Source organism: Molothrus aeneus, chromosome Z (assembly GCF_037042795.1).
Source record: "Molothrus aeneus isolate 106 chromosome Z, BPBGC_Maene_1.0, whole genome shotgun sequence".
In the NCBI taxonomy this organism is placed as follows: domain Eukaryota; kingdom Metazoa; phylum Chordata; class Aves; order Passeriformes; family Icteridae; genus Molothrus; species Molothrus aeneus.
The window spans coordinates 11,561,564-11,580,063 of NC_089680.1; the positions used below are offsets into that span (position 1 = coordinate 11,561,564).

The following is an 18,500-nucleotide window of genomic DNA, read 5'->3' on the forward strand; positions in this document are numbered from 1 at the left end:
TAATATTTAAGGAAATACTAAGGGAGAAAGGCTTATTATACTCAGGCATAATGATGTTCAGTTTTTGCCTGTATATTGGCCATTGGAAGGGAGGCAAACAGACTGACTCCAGGAGTTAAACTTAAGAAAAAATTATTTGAGATGGAATCCATCACAACAATACAGACTGAAACTCCTAAAAGAATTATTTTTAATCACAGTATTAGCACTGCAGCCTTTGTTTTCAGTACAGTATATGCCTTTAACTTGGAGACCATTTTTTTAGGCTGAAGGGATCTTTTTCTGTGTCACTCTTTTGGGATTTTAAACAGCCTTTGGAGCATGTTTGTGTGTTGGTTTTTAGACTGAGGTTTTTTAATTTGGTGGTCTTCTTGGAGTTTTTGTTTGTTTTTTAATACCTCAGTCATTTGCCTCCAATTCATCTTCTACAGAATTTGACTCTATTTAAGTACAACATCCTCTCAGTAATATGTCCTCTCAATAACGTAATTTCCTTACCATGGATTTTATTCTTGTGCATAGGTCCTTGAAGCTGTTGGTTTGATTTGGTGAGATGGGGAAGGGATGTTTGTCCCATTTCCACCTCATCCCCTAACAATTATCTTGTCTTCAGAATGTAATCAATGCTTTTAGATTTCTTCTATTTTTCTGTACTCTAAGCAGCCCTGAATATATCATGCATGTTGAATATTAATCTTCCTTGCTTAGAAGTGGGAATTCTTACTGGTATCGCAAGCCTGCATACTCTGAAGTACTGCTTTCTGTCCAGCAGTCATCTTAGTTGGTTTTTTTTAGTTTTACACAATTGGTCTACTTTTCACTTTTTATTATTCCTTCTCAGCCTTTCATTCTGCTTGTGTGTTCTTTCCCATAACAGCTATTTTTGTTTTTTCTTCCGAGGTTATAAAGTTTCTTCCACAAAACCTTTTGTTATATTTATTTTCAGAGTATTTATTTTGATGTGAGGAAAGTTCTGCTGAACATTAATAACTGCATCAGAAATTACTATTAACTGTTAATGGAATAGACATGTAGTATTGTTGTCCTTTTGTTTTTATTGAAAAATTTCCATAATTTACTTTCCTTTTGATCTTGACCTTTCCCAATATATGATTTATGTATTAATATATTATACTATCTTCCAAGGTAGCAATTACACTCAAAGCAAATTGTGGCTATCTTAGAATTTTTATAAAGAAAAAAAAATTCTTGTGAAACTTTTAAGTCCCAGATGAAACTTACTGTTTTGAATTAAAGCATTCAGAATCTTTGAAGACTGGGTATAGCAAGGTATTTATCTGAATTCTACTTTGGGAATTCAGTGGGAAATTCACAGTGAAGGTGGAAGACAGCATAGAGCAGGATCTTGGAATTTTTTTAAGATCCATTCTGAAATATTTCCATTTGTGTGACTTGATGCTCTTTCTTGAGCTTTGACTTAACAGCTGTTCGTGATAGTTAAGAAATTGCAGCACTTAAAATGTAGAATTGGGTTTTTACTGCGTAGTATTTTGTCACTCCTTCTTTCTTCCAATATGATATGCAAAATATGTCTGCTGTAATCTTTGAGGATGACTGAATTTTGGAATTGGTCATTTTGATGAACTGATCTTTGAGGGAATCTTCAGGTTTTGAATGAACTACTTAAAAAGAAATAGTGCAAAATTCCAAATTATGTATTTTCCATCACTTTGGAGAGGTATGTAGAAGGGAACACATGAAATAGATAATCCATATGCAAATATGATACCACTTTATATACAGTGTCTGATGATTAAAAAAAAAGTCAAAGACTTGTGTTATGTTATTTGCTTACTTGTTTCTAGGAAATTTGTTTCTACTCTTGAAATTTTAACCTTAAGAGTACCTTTTTGTATTGTTAGTCTGGCCCAGTGATTTAATCTGGGAAAAAGCAAAAATTACTCTATCCAGAAAGCTTGTGGTTTTTGATTTATTTAAAAACAGACTCTTTATGCCGTAAGTAAGAGGTTCTGTCAATAGGTATTCTACTGTGTCTTTACAATATAGCCTCTAAAGGGTCACAGAGATGCGTTGGTGGGTCACCCTTTGTGTCTGAATGACAGTGTTCTCAGTCAGAAGGGATTGTTTGTCATAACTCACTAGGATCTGCTGCTGCCCTTTTCCTCCCATGAACATGCTACACAGCACTCCATAGCTTCTGATTTCTTAGCTGAGCTAACATTCCTGCAGTTCTTCTCTGTCTCCTTTTCTAATTTAATTTTCCCCAAATGTTGCATATATTGGCCACCAGCAGGATTTTTGCTTAATAATTCAGAACACCTTCTCTCCATGCTCTCTCAGACATGCTTATGTGTCATTTTAATTTTGAGTTGGTTGCTTTTTGGTTCCTTCACACTGGAGAATGGGAGCAGTTCCCATTCATTGTTATTAGGTTTTAATTTACTCCACCCCAGTAATTAAGATTCAGCTGTTCTTGTGCATACAAATGATGTACTTTGTACTTTTGTACTTTGTATGTACAAATGATGGTAATTTCTCCTGTCAAAAAAGGCTACCAGTTTAATTTGAAAATATAGAAAAATTGGTTTCTTAGTTGCTTAGCTCCTTTGCTGTGTATCACATATATTTTTTTTTACTCTGTTAAATGTTTCTCTACAACTTTTTACATTCTGAGTTTATTTAAGTGACAGAAAAGTAGAGCTGTTATAAATTACTAAGTTGTCTACATATTTTTGGCAGTTCCTTCTGTAATTATGATTTTACATATGTTGGATGTGACTTTCTTGTATTCTGGTTCAAATTATTTTAATTCTGTTCAAATGCTGGAAGTAAGTATCTTATTTAGAAGATGTTTCTTAGAAGATGTTTTCTGCCAAACAAGAATGGAAAGTTTCTCTGGATTTCTCCATCCATTTATGTGTACAAATGTTTTCATTGTCTAGCAGGTGACTCAACCTTTCTTGGGTCCCATGTGCTCAACAGAAGAAGACTGTAACTTACTTCTGCTGAAAGAGGGCAAAAAGAACACAATAATGAAAGTTTTCTTGCTGACATAATGATGCACTTCCTTATGCATGAAGTACATCTTAACAGAGCTTTGCAGCTATTTCTTAACCAACCTCTTTGCATATTCTACTTTATGCGATTTTCCACTGTATTAATAAGTTTCTTAATTCCATTCCCATTTGTTTTATGTGATAAAAGAGATTTAAAGAAACCCTTATTGTAAGATCAATTGCTTTTTTTGTTTATAAAGGTCTTAATTTAACAATTTAAAAATGTGTTTTCTATCACTGATGACTTGGTCATCTCGTACATGTATGGTGGCATGATCAAATCCATTACCACCATATTTGTATGATGATTTTGAAGTATGTTAAGTTTTGCCACCTTGTATTACACAGGTAGGCACTATAATACATTGCAAAGGTGAACACTATAATTAAGTTATTAGATGTACAACATTAAGCCTGTTCTGTACTTTTAACAATACATTTCAACAATAACATATTCTTAGTTTCTTTTGTATTTCAAGTGATAAGAGTAGACTTCATTATTCAGAGACGACTTAACATATTAAATGCCAATAACATTCAACATTGTGCAATAGAGTTTTCCAGTCCAGTAGAAACAGAGGAGATGGGACAGACGAAAAAGCTTAGTGGAATTTGGCAGGTCTTTTGAAGTTAACATTTGTTCATTTCTTGACTTTCAACAGATTGTATTAGGGCAGTGTCTAGCTGACTCATGACAGAGAAATTTTCTGTGCTTGCAGTCTGGGAAATGCAGCTACATAGCTATAATAATTTGTGTAATGCAGCAGCATTGCCAATAATTAATTTTATTAGAAATTTTAACTTAGTAATAACATCACAAGAACTTGAGAAAAAAGGGGAAAAAGAGAGAAAAAATATTTTTGGGAGGAAAATCCTACCTCCCCTTGAACCTCAGTAATTAAATTAGTTGTTTACTGTGTGTCATTTAGTGGCCATGAAAATACCTACATTACCTTTCCAAAAGAACATTCCCCTCCTTTTCTAAGTTGCTTTGAATTGCTCTTGGCAAATATAAGAACTTTACAAAATCACTTTTGCAAAATCTGTTTTGCAGATGTGGAATCCATCATTTAAGAAGTTAAATTTAAACATGTGTATGCGAAGCCTTCTTCATGGATATTTGAATTGAAAAGGAATTTATGAAAGAGAAATCATAAATGTTGATGAGATGAATATATTAAAACTTGATGTAATGAGCAAACAACAGTATATGTTAGAAGTATAGTATTTTTTAAAAATCCCTCTGTCTAGTTTTTACTAAAGAACAAATTTTCATTAAACAGTTTGTTTTCAGGTAGAAAAAAAGACTCATTCAGGAAATGCTTTTCTTTTGTTTTCACTGGAGTTCAAAAATATCTTGGTTCTGCCTATCAACAGATAAATATTAATGTTATACTTCTCCTAAGTGGTGCAACATAGAGCACAAAACAATGTTATTGTTTCATCTCCCACTTTTTTACTTCTGAGGAGATACTCTTAGGAAGAAGAGTTTTTTTAACAAAATGAGTACCCTGGAAATTATCTGATTAATGCAGAGGTAAAAGTTTTTTACTCATTTCAACACAAACAACAGGCTGAGCTCAGAGAACTTAGGAAGTGAAAATAGAACTTCTGTAATGCAATCTCATTTATTTATTTTTTCATTCTGTCTGAGGAAGAGGAAATCATTAAATGGTACAAAATATTCCAGAAAAAAACCCCGGAGTCATAATTACATAATGTACCCTGAGCGTACTGTTATGTGGTATGATGATTGAGGGTCAGAAGGGGAGAGAATATATGGAAGCAGTCCATATATTTTTGCCATTATTGCAAATTTAAAGACAGTATTACCTGAAGGTAAATTATTTGGGTTTCTATGCTTTTCCTTTTTATCTCCTTCTGGCTAGAATGGGAGGAGTTAGATGTTAGTCAAAATACTACAGAACGGGCTGGGTTGGAAGAGATGTTAGAGGTCATCTAATTCCAAAGTCCCCCTCTTCCAGCCAGGGTCAGGGATGTCACACACTAGACCAGATTGCTCAGATCCTTGTCCAGCCAGGTCTTGAAGATTTCTAGGGATGCAACATCCGCAACTTCTCTGAGCAATCTGTTCCAGAGCCTCACATTGTCACAGTAGGATTCATTCCTAATATTGATCCTAAATCTCTCCTCCTTTAGTTTAAACTGTTCCCCCTTTTGCTATCACAATCTGCTTGTGTAAAAATCACTTTCCATCTTTTTTACAAGCCCCTTTTTAGTACTTGCAGTTGCTTTTGGTCTCCTGAGAGCCTTCTTTTGTCTTGTCTGAGCAAACTCAGCTCTCATCCTGTCCTCACAGGAGTTGTGCTCCAGCTTCCTGACGCTCTTTGTTGCCTCCTCTGGACTTGCTTCAACAGGTCCCTGTCCTTTTTATGCTGCATGCAGTGCTCCAGGTGGATCTCACCAGAGCAGAGCAGAGGGGCAGAATCCCCTCTTTCCCCTGCTGCCCACAGGGCTCTGGATGCAGCCCAGGACATGTTTGACTCTCTGGGCTGTGAGTGCCCGCAGCTGGGCATATACAGCCAAAGAATCAATTAAGCTGGAAAAGGCCTCTAGGATTCATTCCAGCCTGTGACCTACCATGGTCAACCAGACCACGGCACTCAGTGCCATGTGCAGTCTTCCCTTTAACATTTAGTGCTATGTGCAGTCTTTCCTTAAACACTTCCAAGGATGTGACTCTACCACCTCCATAGGCAGCCCGTTCCAGTGTCTAATCACTCTTCCTGTAAAGAAATTCTTCCTAATGTCCAGCCTAAACCTCCTTTCTTTCCAGTGAAGGTATGTCCCCAAGGTCTTTCAGTGATCCCTGCTTCTAGTATCTCAATAGTCTGAAGGAAAATACAAAACACATACATAGTTTATAGATGACTCCCGGTGTTTTAGTTGCTGGTGATTCAGTCAGAAACCATGCTAAGCTGAAATTTTGCACATAGTATTATAAGATATGTTTGCAATATATTGTCCATTTTAAAATAGGAAATATTTCCATAAAGAATAAAAAGACTTAAAAGATCTTATGTGAAATAAGATCTTTTAACTTCTTCATTAAAGAACTCAGTCTTAGCTCAAGAATTAAGGCTCTCTGGGAGTGACTGACAAATTTGTAACTGTGGTTACAAATAATGTATAGGTGGTTTCTTAAAGATACTTGCTTTAGTATACATTTTTTTTTCATTAAATCCAGTAGCAGCAAGGCAACAGTAAAAACATGCTTAGTGTGGGGACATTAAGAAAAAATTGAGGGAATATTAAATATTCCCTCAATATAAATATATAAATGTATATCAATACACATATGTACTATGTGGGCATTTTTGACGGAGCATGTAACTCACATGTGTGGGAATATGGCCAGCTGTCTGCAGTGGAAGCAGCAATTCAGAGACTTTGGATTTTTCAACTGACCTGCTGATATTAAAGCTGATTTAGGGCTCATACTTCTTTTAATGTTTTATAAGGAATGAGAGTATACAAGTGCTTCTTCTTCCTTTACAGTGGAAATGTAAAATCATAAAAAGGTTTGAATATGCTCTTAGTGTAGCCAATTTTTGAGGTTTTGACAGGACATTGAGCCCTAAAAACAGGAAACTGCAGGGTTTAAAAAAGTCATTCCATGCCAGCAGAAATAAAGAATTAGGATGGTAAAGGATTCTCAAGAGATTGTTTCTGGAATTATATCTGAGATGCTGTGAGGCATTTGGAAGGAAAGGGCTCTGAAGTTCCTGCACATAACTGTGTTACCAGGCTCACCACCTGAGAAGGGGTGTGCCAAGGCAGCCCTTGGGAATTTGCACTGTAGGAGAGGACAGAGCTGTTCAGTAGGAGATGGTCATCCCTGAAGGAAGAAGAGAAGCTGAAGGTGCAGAACATTCAAATGAGATTTTGGAGGGATTGAGTCTTATAAAGGAAGGGGAATGGAAAAATACTCAAGTTTTGGGCAAGTACCACAGTGGGAGAAAGTGTGAATGAAAGGCAGGAGACTGAGATGGCTATTGACCGCACAAGAAGATGAAAAAGGGAATGTCAGAATCATAGGATGAAAGCAACATCTGAAGATATTCTAATAAACCTAATCATAATTGCAATATAGTGTGTAATTTAAAATAAAAATAATAGTTAAAACCATCAAACAACAAACCTGCCAAAATCTCAAATCCAAACTAATTGTCAGAACACTTGAATGTCTTGTGCTAGAGCTCCAAATACAGCAGTGAAGTGATGCCTTACACATAAGAGATTTGAAGACTTTTAAAAATGAAACTAACCTTGACTTTCTTATGGAAAACTGAAGATTAATTCTACTTATTCAATCTAATTTACAGTTACTGATTCCTCATTACTGTCATTAAACATGCAGTTGATTGTAAAGTCTCTGAGGTATTTCTAGCTCATTTTCTTGTCTGTTTTATTCTAGGATTATTTATATGTCAGCTCTGTGGCCTGTCTGGTCCTGTAGCTCTGATGGAAGTTTCTAATGTTGTTCTGTGGTATCTTGTCTCATTCTGGAGAAATGGCAGCCTCTGTTAAAGTTGTATTTGCTTTGCTAGAGACCAGTGAATTATGTGCTGTTGGATCATAGGCAATGTTTGTATAGTCTAAACAAATGAGGTTGTCTTGAGAACCTTGAGACTTTTTCTTTCTAAATGAATGATCTTCCTTCCTTTGCCAAATTCTGAAACTCTTCTCTGCATTAGATGCCAGAAGAGGTTTGAATTTTTATATGGAAAGACCTCAACTTATTAAATGGACAGAAAACATTTGTATTTAAGACAGTTTAAAGGGTCCACCTTGTATCTTGTGTTTTAGTTCTCTCTCATTTGGATGTTTTTCTGTATCTAAGGAACAGTGAAGATCCAGGCAGATACTCTTTTTCCAATAAAAAGAGAAAGGATGTATTTGTTTTGCTAATAATGTGGGAAAATCTCAACCTGAAAAAACAATAAATTAGTCTTTCTAAAATATTTGAAGAACATTTTTGTAACGGAACTCTTAACACCTTCAGGATTAGTGGAAAGAACTACAATAATATTACAATAATGTTTAAAATGCCTTTTAGAAGTGTGAAGAAGAACCAGCCTGTTAAAAGTAGAATATTCAGTTGTTGTTATGTCCAAATAGTTAAGAAATCTGTTTAAGTTACGAATTTGTATAAGCATTCATGCCTATTTCCTGAAGTATTAATTCTTTGTAGAGGACTGAATACTTCCTCCTCCTGACTTCCAGTAGCAGTGGAGATGATGTAGTACCTGTGTATTAACTTTTTGTTACCTTACAAATTCCAAATTATTGATGTACTTACTTACATGAGAGTTTTGGGGAAAAGTGTTTTGGTTTTGGATTTTTTTGCTTAATGAACATGATGTTTCTTACCTGAAAAGTTGTCCTTATGGCTTAAATGCTATTTTGCCATTACAGCTTAATTTGAACAATATTATATGCCATCTGTGCTGGAAAAGGTGTTTGGTTTTATCACAAGAAGAATTATTTTATATATATTAACATTATCTAATCCAGCTGTTTATTTCAACTATTTTTTCAGAACTGTGAGGACTTGGGATGTTAACAATGAAAAAAAGCACAAAAGCGTATTTAAGCCACGATCAGTTCAAGGTAAACGAGTGATTCCTACAACTTGCACATACAGCAGAGATGGGAAACTTATTGCAGCTGGCTGTCAAGATGGCTCTATCCAGATCTGGGACAGGAATATGAGTGTAAGTCCAGTATTTGATAACAATATATGCTTCTGTTATTTCGAATGTGAATGTTGAAGCAGATAAAATCAATTTCGGCACTTCCGTATTTTTATTTATTTCCCCTCCTCTCCTCTCTGTCCTGAAAACCAAATAACTTTTAGGCGTGACTTAATATTTCTTCTGCTTTTCCACAACTGATCATTAAGTGTGCTGCTACTAAGTTCAAAGTTTGGGAAAATTCTTGACAATCTGTGTTTAAAAAAAAACAACAAAAAAGACCACATATCTGTATCTAGATTATTATTTATTTAAGATGGAATGCTCATGAGAAAAGCTGTAATTTGTTGTTGTTATATAATTTATTTGATTTATTGAATATATTGAGGAGTAACTCTTAAAACTTGATACTGAAATCAGTCCTTATCCATATAATAGGCAGAGAAAAATAGCATCCAAGTGGGTGAAGATATGGCCAATGCTGCACATTAAATGGCAAACGTTATATTGTCTAATGCTTAAAAATTACCACTGAGGCAAATTGGAACCATTTATGTAAATGCATTCTGGTCAGAAAGAGTTAGAATGAAAACTATTTCAAACTTACCAAAATTAGGAAATATTTCTGTTCATGTTGAACTAAACAATCAATTTCCCGTAGTTATGACTTGAACTGACAAGTATAATTCTTGCTACTACTTTATAATTTGAAGCTTAGAGCATTCACTGCTCACTGTTGGTTTGTGTAGTATAGCTTACAAACCAGTCCAGTTCCAAGAGTTTAATTATGTAATGTCAAGTGCAAATTCACCAGGCTAAGCCTTACTGCTTTGAAAAATAATCATTTTAGTAAATCATCCATATCCTCTCTTTATGCCCATCTTAAGCGAAGAAGATTCAGTGGGATAAGTACCAATGGCATGCATTGGAGGAGAAAATGGAAATAAGGTCCATTTTTTTTTAAAGCCAAAATGAGAATACAGAGTAAATGAGGCAAGAAGAGCAGGATTGTGAAACTGGTGTCATAAATCTCTGAAAGCTGTACAACTCCAGTAGGATGGCTTTGTGGAAGTAAAACTGAACTAGTACAGGTTACAGTCTGTTCAACTTCATATTTCAAAATATTTGATTTTGAAAAGGATAACAGACAATCTGGGCAGCTTTTTACAAAGATTTAAAAAGATCTGATGCTGGAGGCAGGAGGAAATGTATAGATTTAAAAGGAAAAGAAAGCCTGTGGATAATACTTAAAGTACAGCCTGTATTTTGGGATTGTAATCTATTTTTATTTCTGTTTTTATTTCCACTATAAACCTAGTAAAACTTCCTAATGGCACAAAGCTTGAGAATTCATCCTAAGTGTAAACTTGTTCTAACAGAATAATAAATTTTTCAGAGACTGGCTTTCATCACCTGTGTATGTTGTTTATTTTAACATATACAGTATTGAAATATTAAGCTTTCTGGTGTAGTTTTAACAATAGTACTCTTGGTAGTCTGCTTTTTCATGTGCTTTTCCTTTTGAACTTTCCTGTGTCTGTAAGATGACATATTGCAATACTGATTGAGTGCAGTTTAAGGTGATTATGAGTAATTTAAAGATATATCCTGTGCATCTTGTGCAATTTCCAATGGGTTACCCCTGTATAACAAGGCAAAACTAAAGTGATTTTCTAGTGGAAGTTAAGTTTGTGGTGTACCTGGGTTTGTATTTTTAATGTCTAAAGAATTTTTGTCTTTGCTTTGTTGGTTTCATTAAGAAATGTGCAAGATTTTTGGGTAAAGGAGCAGGTAAATTGGATTTTTACTGGTATTCTCCCCTAAGACTGCTGGTGTCCTCTTGAGATCCCTGTGTATAGCTAGAATCAAGTGTTTCAAAACGCATCTTGCTTAAACAATTAGAAAAAGCCTTCATCTTATGTTTGGGGATGGGGAAAGGTTAAGAAAAAAATTTTCAAATGGACCATGTGTTCAACACAACAGTTAGAAAGAAGAGGATGAGACTGACTCCTGCAGTGGAATGGTGAAAGCACCAACTGTCCTGACAGGATACAGGGATGCTTGCAAAGGCAAACAAGAAAATGCTAATTTATAAAATTCTTCTGCAATTCTTGGCGTACAAATTTTGTGTGACACAGGAAAATGGGTAAAGCTGTGGAGGATCGAGGTGTGAGGGTTAAACTTCTTGAAGAAATATATGTTAGAAATATTAACTTCTGATTTTTGAACAGAAAGCTGTAATTCCCATCCAGCAAATGTCATTTGGTTCTGTTAAAACAAGTGTAGAGCCATATATATATACAGATTTTGCTGTGCTGCTGTAACATCCGGCTTTCAAGTCAAAATTAAGATAGTCTTTGTGTTTATCTTGACAAGGCTCTATTGAGTCGGTAGCAAAATTAACTAGTGTTTGAAAGCAGAAAATAATTGCCACATTTTCTTATTCTTCATCAGTTTGGGATGATTTTGGCATCACTATTTATGCTGTTTGCTTGGTCCGTATGCAGCTGGAAGGAGAGATTCAGCAAGGTGTTTAAAATTGACTGTTGCTTATTTCACCATAGTGTCATGAAGAGTTGACCCAATAAAGGCCCGTTGTGACTGTCTGAATTTGATTTTGCCTTTGTGCAAGAATGTAAATGGTATTTCAACCCTGATCTTGAGTGCCTAAACCTCTGCTCCTGCATATGACAGTAACAGCACAAATGAAATCCATAAGGATTGTCCATCCACATATTACGGCTCACACTAGATACACCACACATAGTGCCTGTTGTCCTGGTCATCTGTGAAGATTTTTAGATGCATTTATTTTTCAGTTGAGTACAACTACTGTCAAACACAGACCTACTAGAGGGGAAGCTTTCTGTTTGCTTCAGTGAAAATGTAAAGTCCCTGCTTTTCCACAGAAGAAGGCTCATCAGTGCAACACAGAATCAGAGGATGGGTCAGATTGGAAAGACCACTGTGGGTCCAACCCCTCTGCCCATCCCAGCAGGACCATCCCAGAGCTCATGGCACAGGATTGTGTCCAGATCATTCTTGGATATCTCCAGTGTGGGAGACTCCACAACCTCTCTGGGCAAACCTGTTGCAGTGCTTGGGCACTGCACAGTAAAAAAGTTCCTCCTCATGTTCAGGTAGAACTTCCTGTGCATCAGTTCCTGCCCATTGCCTTTTGTCCTATTAAAGTATGAAGCAGCAGTTCCAAGGGCGGAAATGAGTATCCCAGTAGGAAAGAGGGTCTGATGATGCCCTTTCCAAGAGCAAAAGGGGCACTCATTAGAAGCAGGCACAATCGGGCAGTGTTGGTGGGAAGCCATACTGTACCACTTTGCAAGACAGAAATCTCCCCACAAATCTCCTTTGCTGCTGTAGTCATAGTTTCTGACTGCTAGTGTAGGGTTTTTTCATTCTCTGCTTCACACCACAGACACATCACCTGTGTTCTACACTGCTCCACAGTGTAGATCTTGGTGTAGAATGGTGTGTTTAAATAATTTTTGATTTTTAATTTAGAGAAAGACAAGATCTCTATGTCATATTATATCCATCTTTCTGTGAAGTCAAAGTAGCTGTTTGTTGTAAGTTATCTTCATCAGTTAGTTGTTTTTTTCGAAGCCACTTTTGAAGCATCTCAGTATCTGCTTTTTTTTTTCTTCCCCTTAAATTTAAATTATGTTGCTGTGCCTAGGGAGGGATTTTGGTGTGTGATCAACTCACTTCTGACTAGTAATGAACACCATGAATGTTTCATTCAGTTTTTTAGTTCCACTCTTATTTTGGTATGATTCCAAATCTTCCAGCTGTATGCAGTGAGAATAAAAACACTTTTGGAACTTCTGGAGGAAGATTTTTTTCTTCCTTCATACTGACATTGGTAACTTGCTAATGCTGAAGTTAGCCAAATGCATTCCAGCTCTACCTTGCCTTTTTCCAAACTTCCTCAGCAGGATCATGATCTATTATAATCACCTGCCTCAGAGGATTTTTTTTGTTTTGTCATAAATCTGTGTTATTTTCTCACGTATGTTATTTTGTCAGTGCATGTTTTTTCTTTAAGGTTCACGTACATGTGCATTTACAGTGCACATTAGCAGAGTAATCTGTCAGCCTATTTGAAATATTATGAACACTGTCAACTTGGCTTAAAATAACAGCTTCAAAGGACATAAAAAATAACTTCCTTCAAACTTTGAATGAATAGTGGAAACAACAGTGTGAAATAGTCAATTATAACACAACATATTAGAACACTCTCAATTCAAATGTTCTGAGACGTGGAGAAAAGTGTCTGAGAAATATGGAGAGTTGAAGAGCATTAGTGGTCAAAATAAGAAAGGGCCTCAAAAATTATTGGTTCACAGGGCAGTGTAGTAAAAGCACTAGGTTTACCTGCAGTTCTAGTGAGTTCAAATTCTTCATCTTGCCTGCACTTGCCCATTCAGAGATTTTTGCAATCCTGTAGTAGTACATATTCCTGAACAAACTGATCCACAGAGTCAGTCTTTGGTGTCAAAATGCAGTGTCTTGCCATCACTAAACCTTTGTGTGCCTGATATTTCTGTCCAGGAATGTGAGTATCTCATTCATAGAGATAGGGAAGGAATGAAGTCATTTTTGAAGTATATTATGAGTTAAAATTGAAATCTCTTCAATTAACAGAAAATCTCCCCTTATTTTCCACAATAAGCAGGATTGTCTTGATATTTTTCATTAGTTACAAATAGGCTTTTTTGGGGTAAAAAAAGCTAGACTTAATTAGCCTTTCGTAATCTTTCAAACCACCTGATGAGGCTACCTGTTATGTGAATTTTTTCCTCCAGCTTTTCCTGGGTGTGTTCAGCACAGGACTGCATAAACAACTTCTCTGTGTATGACAGGCTGAGTCATGTTGCAGTTTCACACATCACCTATTTTACGGTATAACATTGCAGCTGTGATACAAAGATGTTAGTAAGGATGTTGGGGAGATAGAGTTTGTAAGAGAAGTGGTCATGTATTTGAAGTACCTTTGAGAAAACAGCTTGTACACTCAAAATCTTGTCTGGTTTTTTTCATAGCTATGTTAAATTTGGTTATAAACTTTGAGTAGTTTTTATAAGCTTTTACCTATCTACTGGCTGTACTATAAGTAGTAAAGAATTAGTTTGGACAAATACCTCTGTAATATGTTTGTCTTTTACATCTGTAATAGGTTTTATTTTTTTATATAGTGCAAATCTGACCATGAAAGATAGAATGTTTTGTGATTTTCAGCATAATTCTCATTAAGCAAATTGATTCAGTACTCATGGAAATACTTTTATAGTGAGCTATAAAAGTTAACCTATATTTTTTTACTTTCTTATTTCATAAGAGGCTTAGCCGTAGGTTTAACTCTGTTCTTACTCAGCACAAAAGTGAGTATTTGATACAGTACAGCTGAATTACTGCTTTGCTAGCCCTTTCTTTTCTCCTTGTTTTAAAACCTTACTCTGATTTTAAATTGCTGGAATAATTTATGTATTTTGATGAGTTTAAATTACTTAGCTGAAGCTCAAAGTGGACTTGCAGAACTTAAAAATTCTCAATAATATTGAAATTCAATACTGTAATAATGTACTGCCCAGATAAATATTCCCAAATGTGGTGTTATCAAGTGGTAGTCCCAATAACTTGTTTTCAACATGCCCTTAAGCCACCCTATCCTCAAAAAATAAGGGGAAGTAAAGCGGAATGTCACAGTATGCTCTGAAATTAAACAGATCTAAGCTCTGTACATTTTAATTAAAAATAGTCATGTTAAAAGTATTTTCCAAATAATTGCATGATTTATAGATCTTACATCTGTAAGATAAATACATTTCTATATTTAGTGATGGTTTGCTTTGAAAGGGTTTCTGTGAGCTTTAGTTTTGTGGTGTGCTGTTGGAAGTTTTAAGATAGAGTTTTTAGAGACGAAAAGTTTTGCAAGTACTGAAGCCACTTTGAAAAAATACTGTACAACTAAGGACACAGATTTAGATAATGAAAAATTTTTATGTGAAAAACTTCCTATGGTATGTTTTGTTTTGTTTTGTTTCTTGGAATGGAATCTTAAGTCCAGATCTTATTTGGAAATTTTTTTTGCAAACTTTATTTTGCTGTTCATGACAGATTTTACAGCTGATGCTGCCAAGACGGAGTAATCAAAACTATTAGTAAGATCTGAGACTTGCTGTAAATGCTTTCCATTAATTGGAAGGTCCTTTGAGGGGATTTATACCCCTGTGTTAGGAAGAGGTTCTTGAATCTTTGCACATTTTCAAGATTTATTTTGCATATGTTGACATGCAAAAGACATGGCTTTCAGTAATTGATTCCTGAAATGTCTGTCTGTCCACTAGAAAGCCTTACTATATACTTGCCTTTTTAAACACAGTTTCTACCTGTTCATTATGTAGCTTTGGCATCCTGTCCATTACAGCTTTAGAGAGTTATGCTTTTTTCACACCAGCTAGGTTTTATTCTTCTTTTTTCACCATGGAATGTTCACTTGCCTATTTGGATGTTTTTTTATGTATAGAATTCAATGTTTATATTGATATCTCCACATCATTAAAAATATTCCAGTGAAATGTCAATATTTAATAGGAACAGTTTATAATGACTGTTCTTAAATTTGCTGAATATCACTACTACAGCTAAACAGCAGGGAAATCTTCCAATTTCCCCCAAGTATGTAACATGCTTCATGCTTTGAAGAGGGCAGTCTGGCTACATCTGGAAATTTCTTGTGTAAATACGAGATGAAGGATATCCAAATATACTATATTCCCCTTTCAAACTTAAGGTAAGTTTTCCATATCCATAATATTCCAGCCTTTCATTCCATATGTATATGTGCCAGACCTCTGTTCCAGAAACTGGAAATCACACACAAGCTTGCCAGCAGCAAATATTAACAGATTCATATATTACTCCTTTTTGTATACGTCTGGGTTAGCCTGTACATCACTATCTGTACCCTGGAGCCAGCCACAGTAAAGAATCTGACAATCATATGCTGAGATAAAATGTGCCCTGCTGTATTTCTAAGTGCGTTTCTCTCTTATGTAATAAACAGTTTATAGTTAAGAACTATCTAAATGTTTGCACTATCTAATATAGTGATGAAAGGCAATTCTAAATCTCGAAGTCTGTCACACCCCAAGGAAAATAGGTTAAAGGATTTCACTTTGGATTCATGTATGGTTAAGGAAAAAGGCTTATCCCACAAGGATTATATATCTCTCTTTGGTTTATTATTTGGAAAACTAAAAGTAGAACTTACAGAAATAATTTCAAAATTACAATTTGAGAAGAGTAGGCATTACAGCAACATGATTGGCTTTATTAATATTGTAGTTCTATTAATATTAATATAACATGAATAATGTTACAGAAATATAAAGATGAAATAATAAAAAATAATGGAGAAAAATAAAAGAGCCTTCTTGATCTTGCTTTGTTACTTTAGTGAAATTTTTCCTATTTTTGCAGAGGCAAAAAGTGGAAAATACAAATAGTACATTCTGATCTAAAAAGAAATGAACTCCAGAGTGGTTTGGCTTATCAGAGAAATGGCTTTTAGATGCTGTAGTATATGCATTGCTCAAGCAAGCTGAACACTTCAGTGGTCTAGAGTCTGATAGGATTTGTAAATTATGAAAAGAGTGTTGTGCTTGATGTGTATATTAGGAAGCTAGTTTTGCCCCCCAGTGTATCTCACTGTGCTTTGTAGTAGGTCACTATTTCTTGACAGGAGCTGAACAGGAGGATTATGTTGTGAATTTCCTTAAAGCAATGAAAACTGCAGATTTTTTTGGTGCAGCTCTTGATCATTAATTTTATTAGAGAAGCCAAAGACTCCCACATTTTAAAATACTCAGCAAAAGGAAAGCTATTACAGCTTGAACAAGTGAATTAAAACCTAAAAAGATAGGAAATAGCTTCTGAGCCATGGAACATACAGGTTTGCAGGAGATAAGTTGAGGCATAGCTTTTGTATGTAACATCACGTTACATACATTTAACTCAGGAAGTTTGAAAAAAACCAACCTTTTCTCTACAGAAAGAACAGTTGATTCATGGTTACATCCATTAAAAGGTGCAGTTCTGTGGGGATACAGTTTAAATAATTGGCCATAATACACTATAGACTATACTCAATTCCTAAAGAATGTAAGTCTTGTTAACTTTAACTGAAAATATTTGAATGGCATTTCTAGAGAATTTGTAATAAGATTGTAAGTCTAACAAGGTATTTTTGTGTTCATGATTATCAATGAGAAGATTAATTGCACAGCTAAAACATATCTTGGCAGCAGGTACAGAACTAAACTAATCATAAGTATTTGTAATAATACCATACTTTTTGTAAGACAGCTTCAGTGAGCAGGTTTCTTGCAGCTCTAGGTATATATCTCATCATTAAAACCTGATTGAATATATGTGAGGCTTCTTTCATAAGTAAGCAAAACTTCTCCCAGGGCAAAATATTTTAAAATAAAGGGGTTTTTTTTCATGATCTTACTATTCCTAAAGTTTGTTTTCGACAGATGTTAGTGCTAAACAATTAGCAGAGAGGGTGGTGAAATAGGTGGAGCATTGTCCAGCTGTGTTTTATTTAATGTATGACTGCAGTGATACTATACAGACTGAAATCAGATACATCCATGAAACAGCTGCTTTCCTTAAACTGAGTTCTAGATTTCTCATGAGATAGAGAACTAGACTTGGAGTTGGATATGACTACCTATGTGTTTCACACATTATGTGTAAATAAATATACAATTTGTCTAAGTATGTCCAGAGACTTATAATGACATTCTAGTTCAGTAAACTTTCTGAATGTATATAGCCATTTTAAGCAGTAATTTAAACAACCCATTCTTAGATATTTCAATGTACGTAATTTTCATTTAGATTAAACAAATTCCTTTATGGTTACTATTTCACTTTGCACTGTGTAAATGTATCACTTTGAGATTCAGCTTGTGCCTGTTTTGTGCTCAAAAGAGTCACCCATAATCAGCACTAAAAATTTTATTTTATATTTGGTGCATTTTTCTGCATCCTGGCTCTGCATCCTAGTCTGCTCTTTGTCCTCACCATCATGCAGTTCTGTGGTCTCACCTGGAGAGTCTGAGACCTGTAAACAAACTTCATCCTGCTGAGGCCATTTGAGCACACTGTGTGGGCCTTTACAGATGCTGTTTCACCAGGGCTCACAAGAGCAGAAGGAGGACATCCCTGCCCTTGTGACAGGAGGACTGGCATATATTCAAGACTGCCTTGAAGAGCCAGAGTGATTTTTCAGAAACAGGGATGGACAACTATTGCAGTCAGCAGAAAGTACTGCATTGCAAACCATTGGCTTGTTACTTATCACAAATGTTAAAATGGCTGCTGGATTTCAATATTTGATGTGTTGAAGTTATGGGTAGGTGTTTGCAGAGGTATAGGAATGTTTTCTGTATTCCAGACAGGTCAGTGTTGTTTCTTGGCTGTTGCATCAAGGTGGGAGGGCAGGGTAGGGCTGCAATAATATGTGGTGCTGTCTGTCTGCATATGTAAAACAAACTTCAGTTTTGACTTCCTTCCTAACCAAAGGTGGCTGTGTCAGAAAATGCATCCTTTAGTAAGAGGTTTACACCAGCAAACAAAAACAAGGCAATGTGCAAATTGGATTATTATGTGTCTCCCACCCCCCCTTTTATTTTTAATAATTTTTACCCAGGAA

General features: G+C 35.4%; 1 protein-coding gene across 1 annotated transcript in view; it reads left to right on the forward strand.

The window, feature by feature from the left end:
• Positions 1-18,500, forward strand: part of WDR70 (WD repeat domain 70) — a 126,582-nt gene that overhangs the window by 62,487 nt on the left and 45,595 nt on the right. The window contains exon 10 of the mRNA XM_066568864.1: positions 8,602-8,776. Coding sequence (XP_066424961.1) covers positions 8,602-8,776 — 175 coding nt within the window. The remainder of the gene's footprint in view (positions 1-8,601; positions 8,777-18,500) is intronic.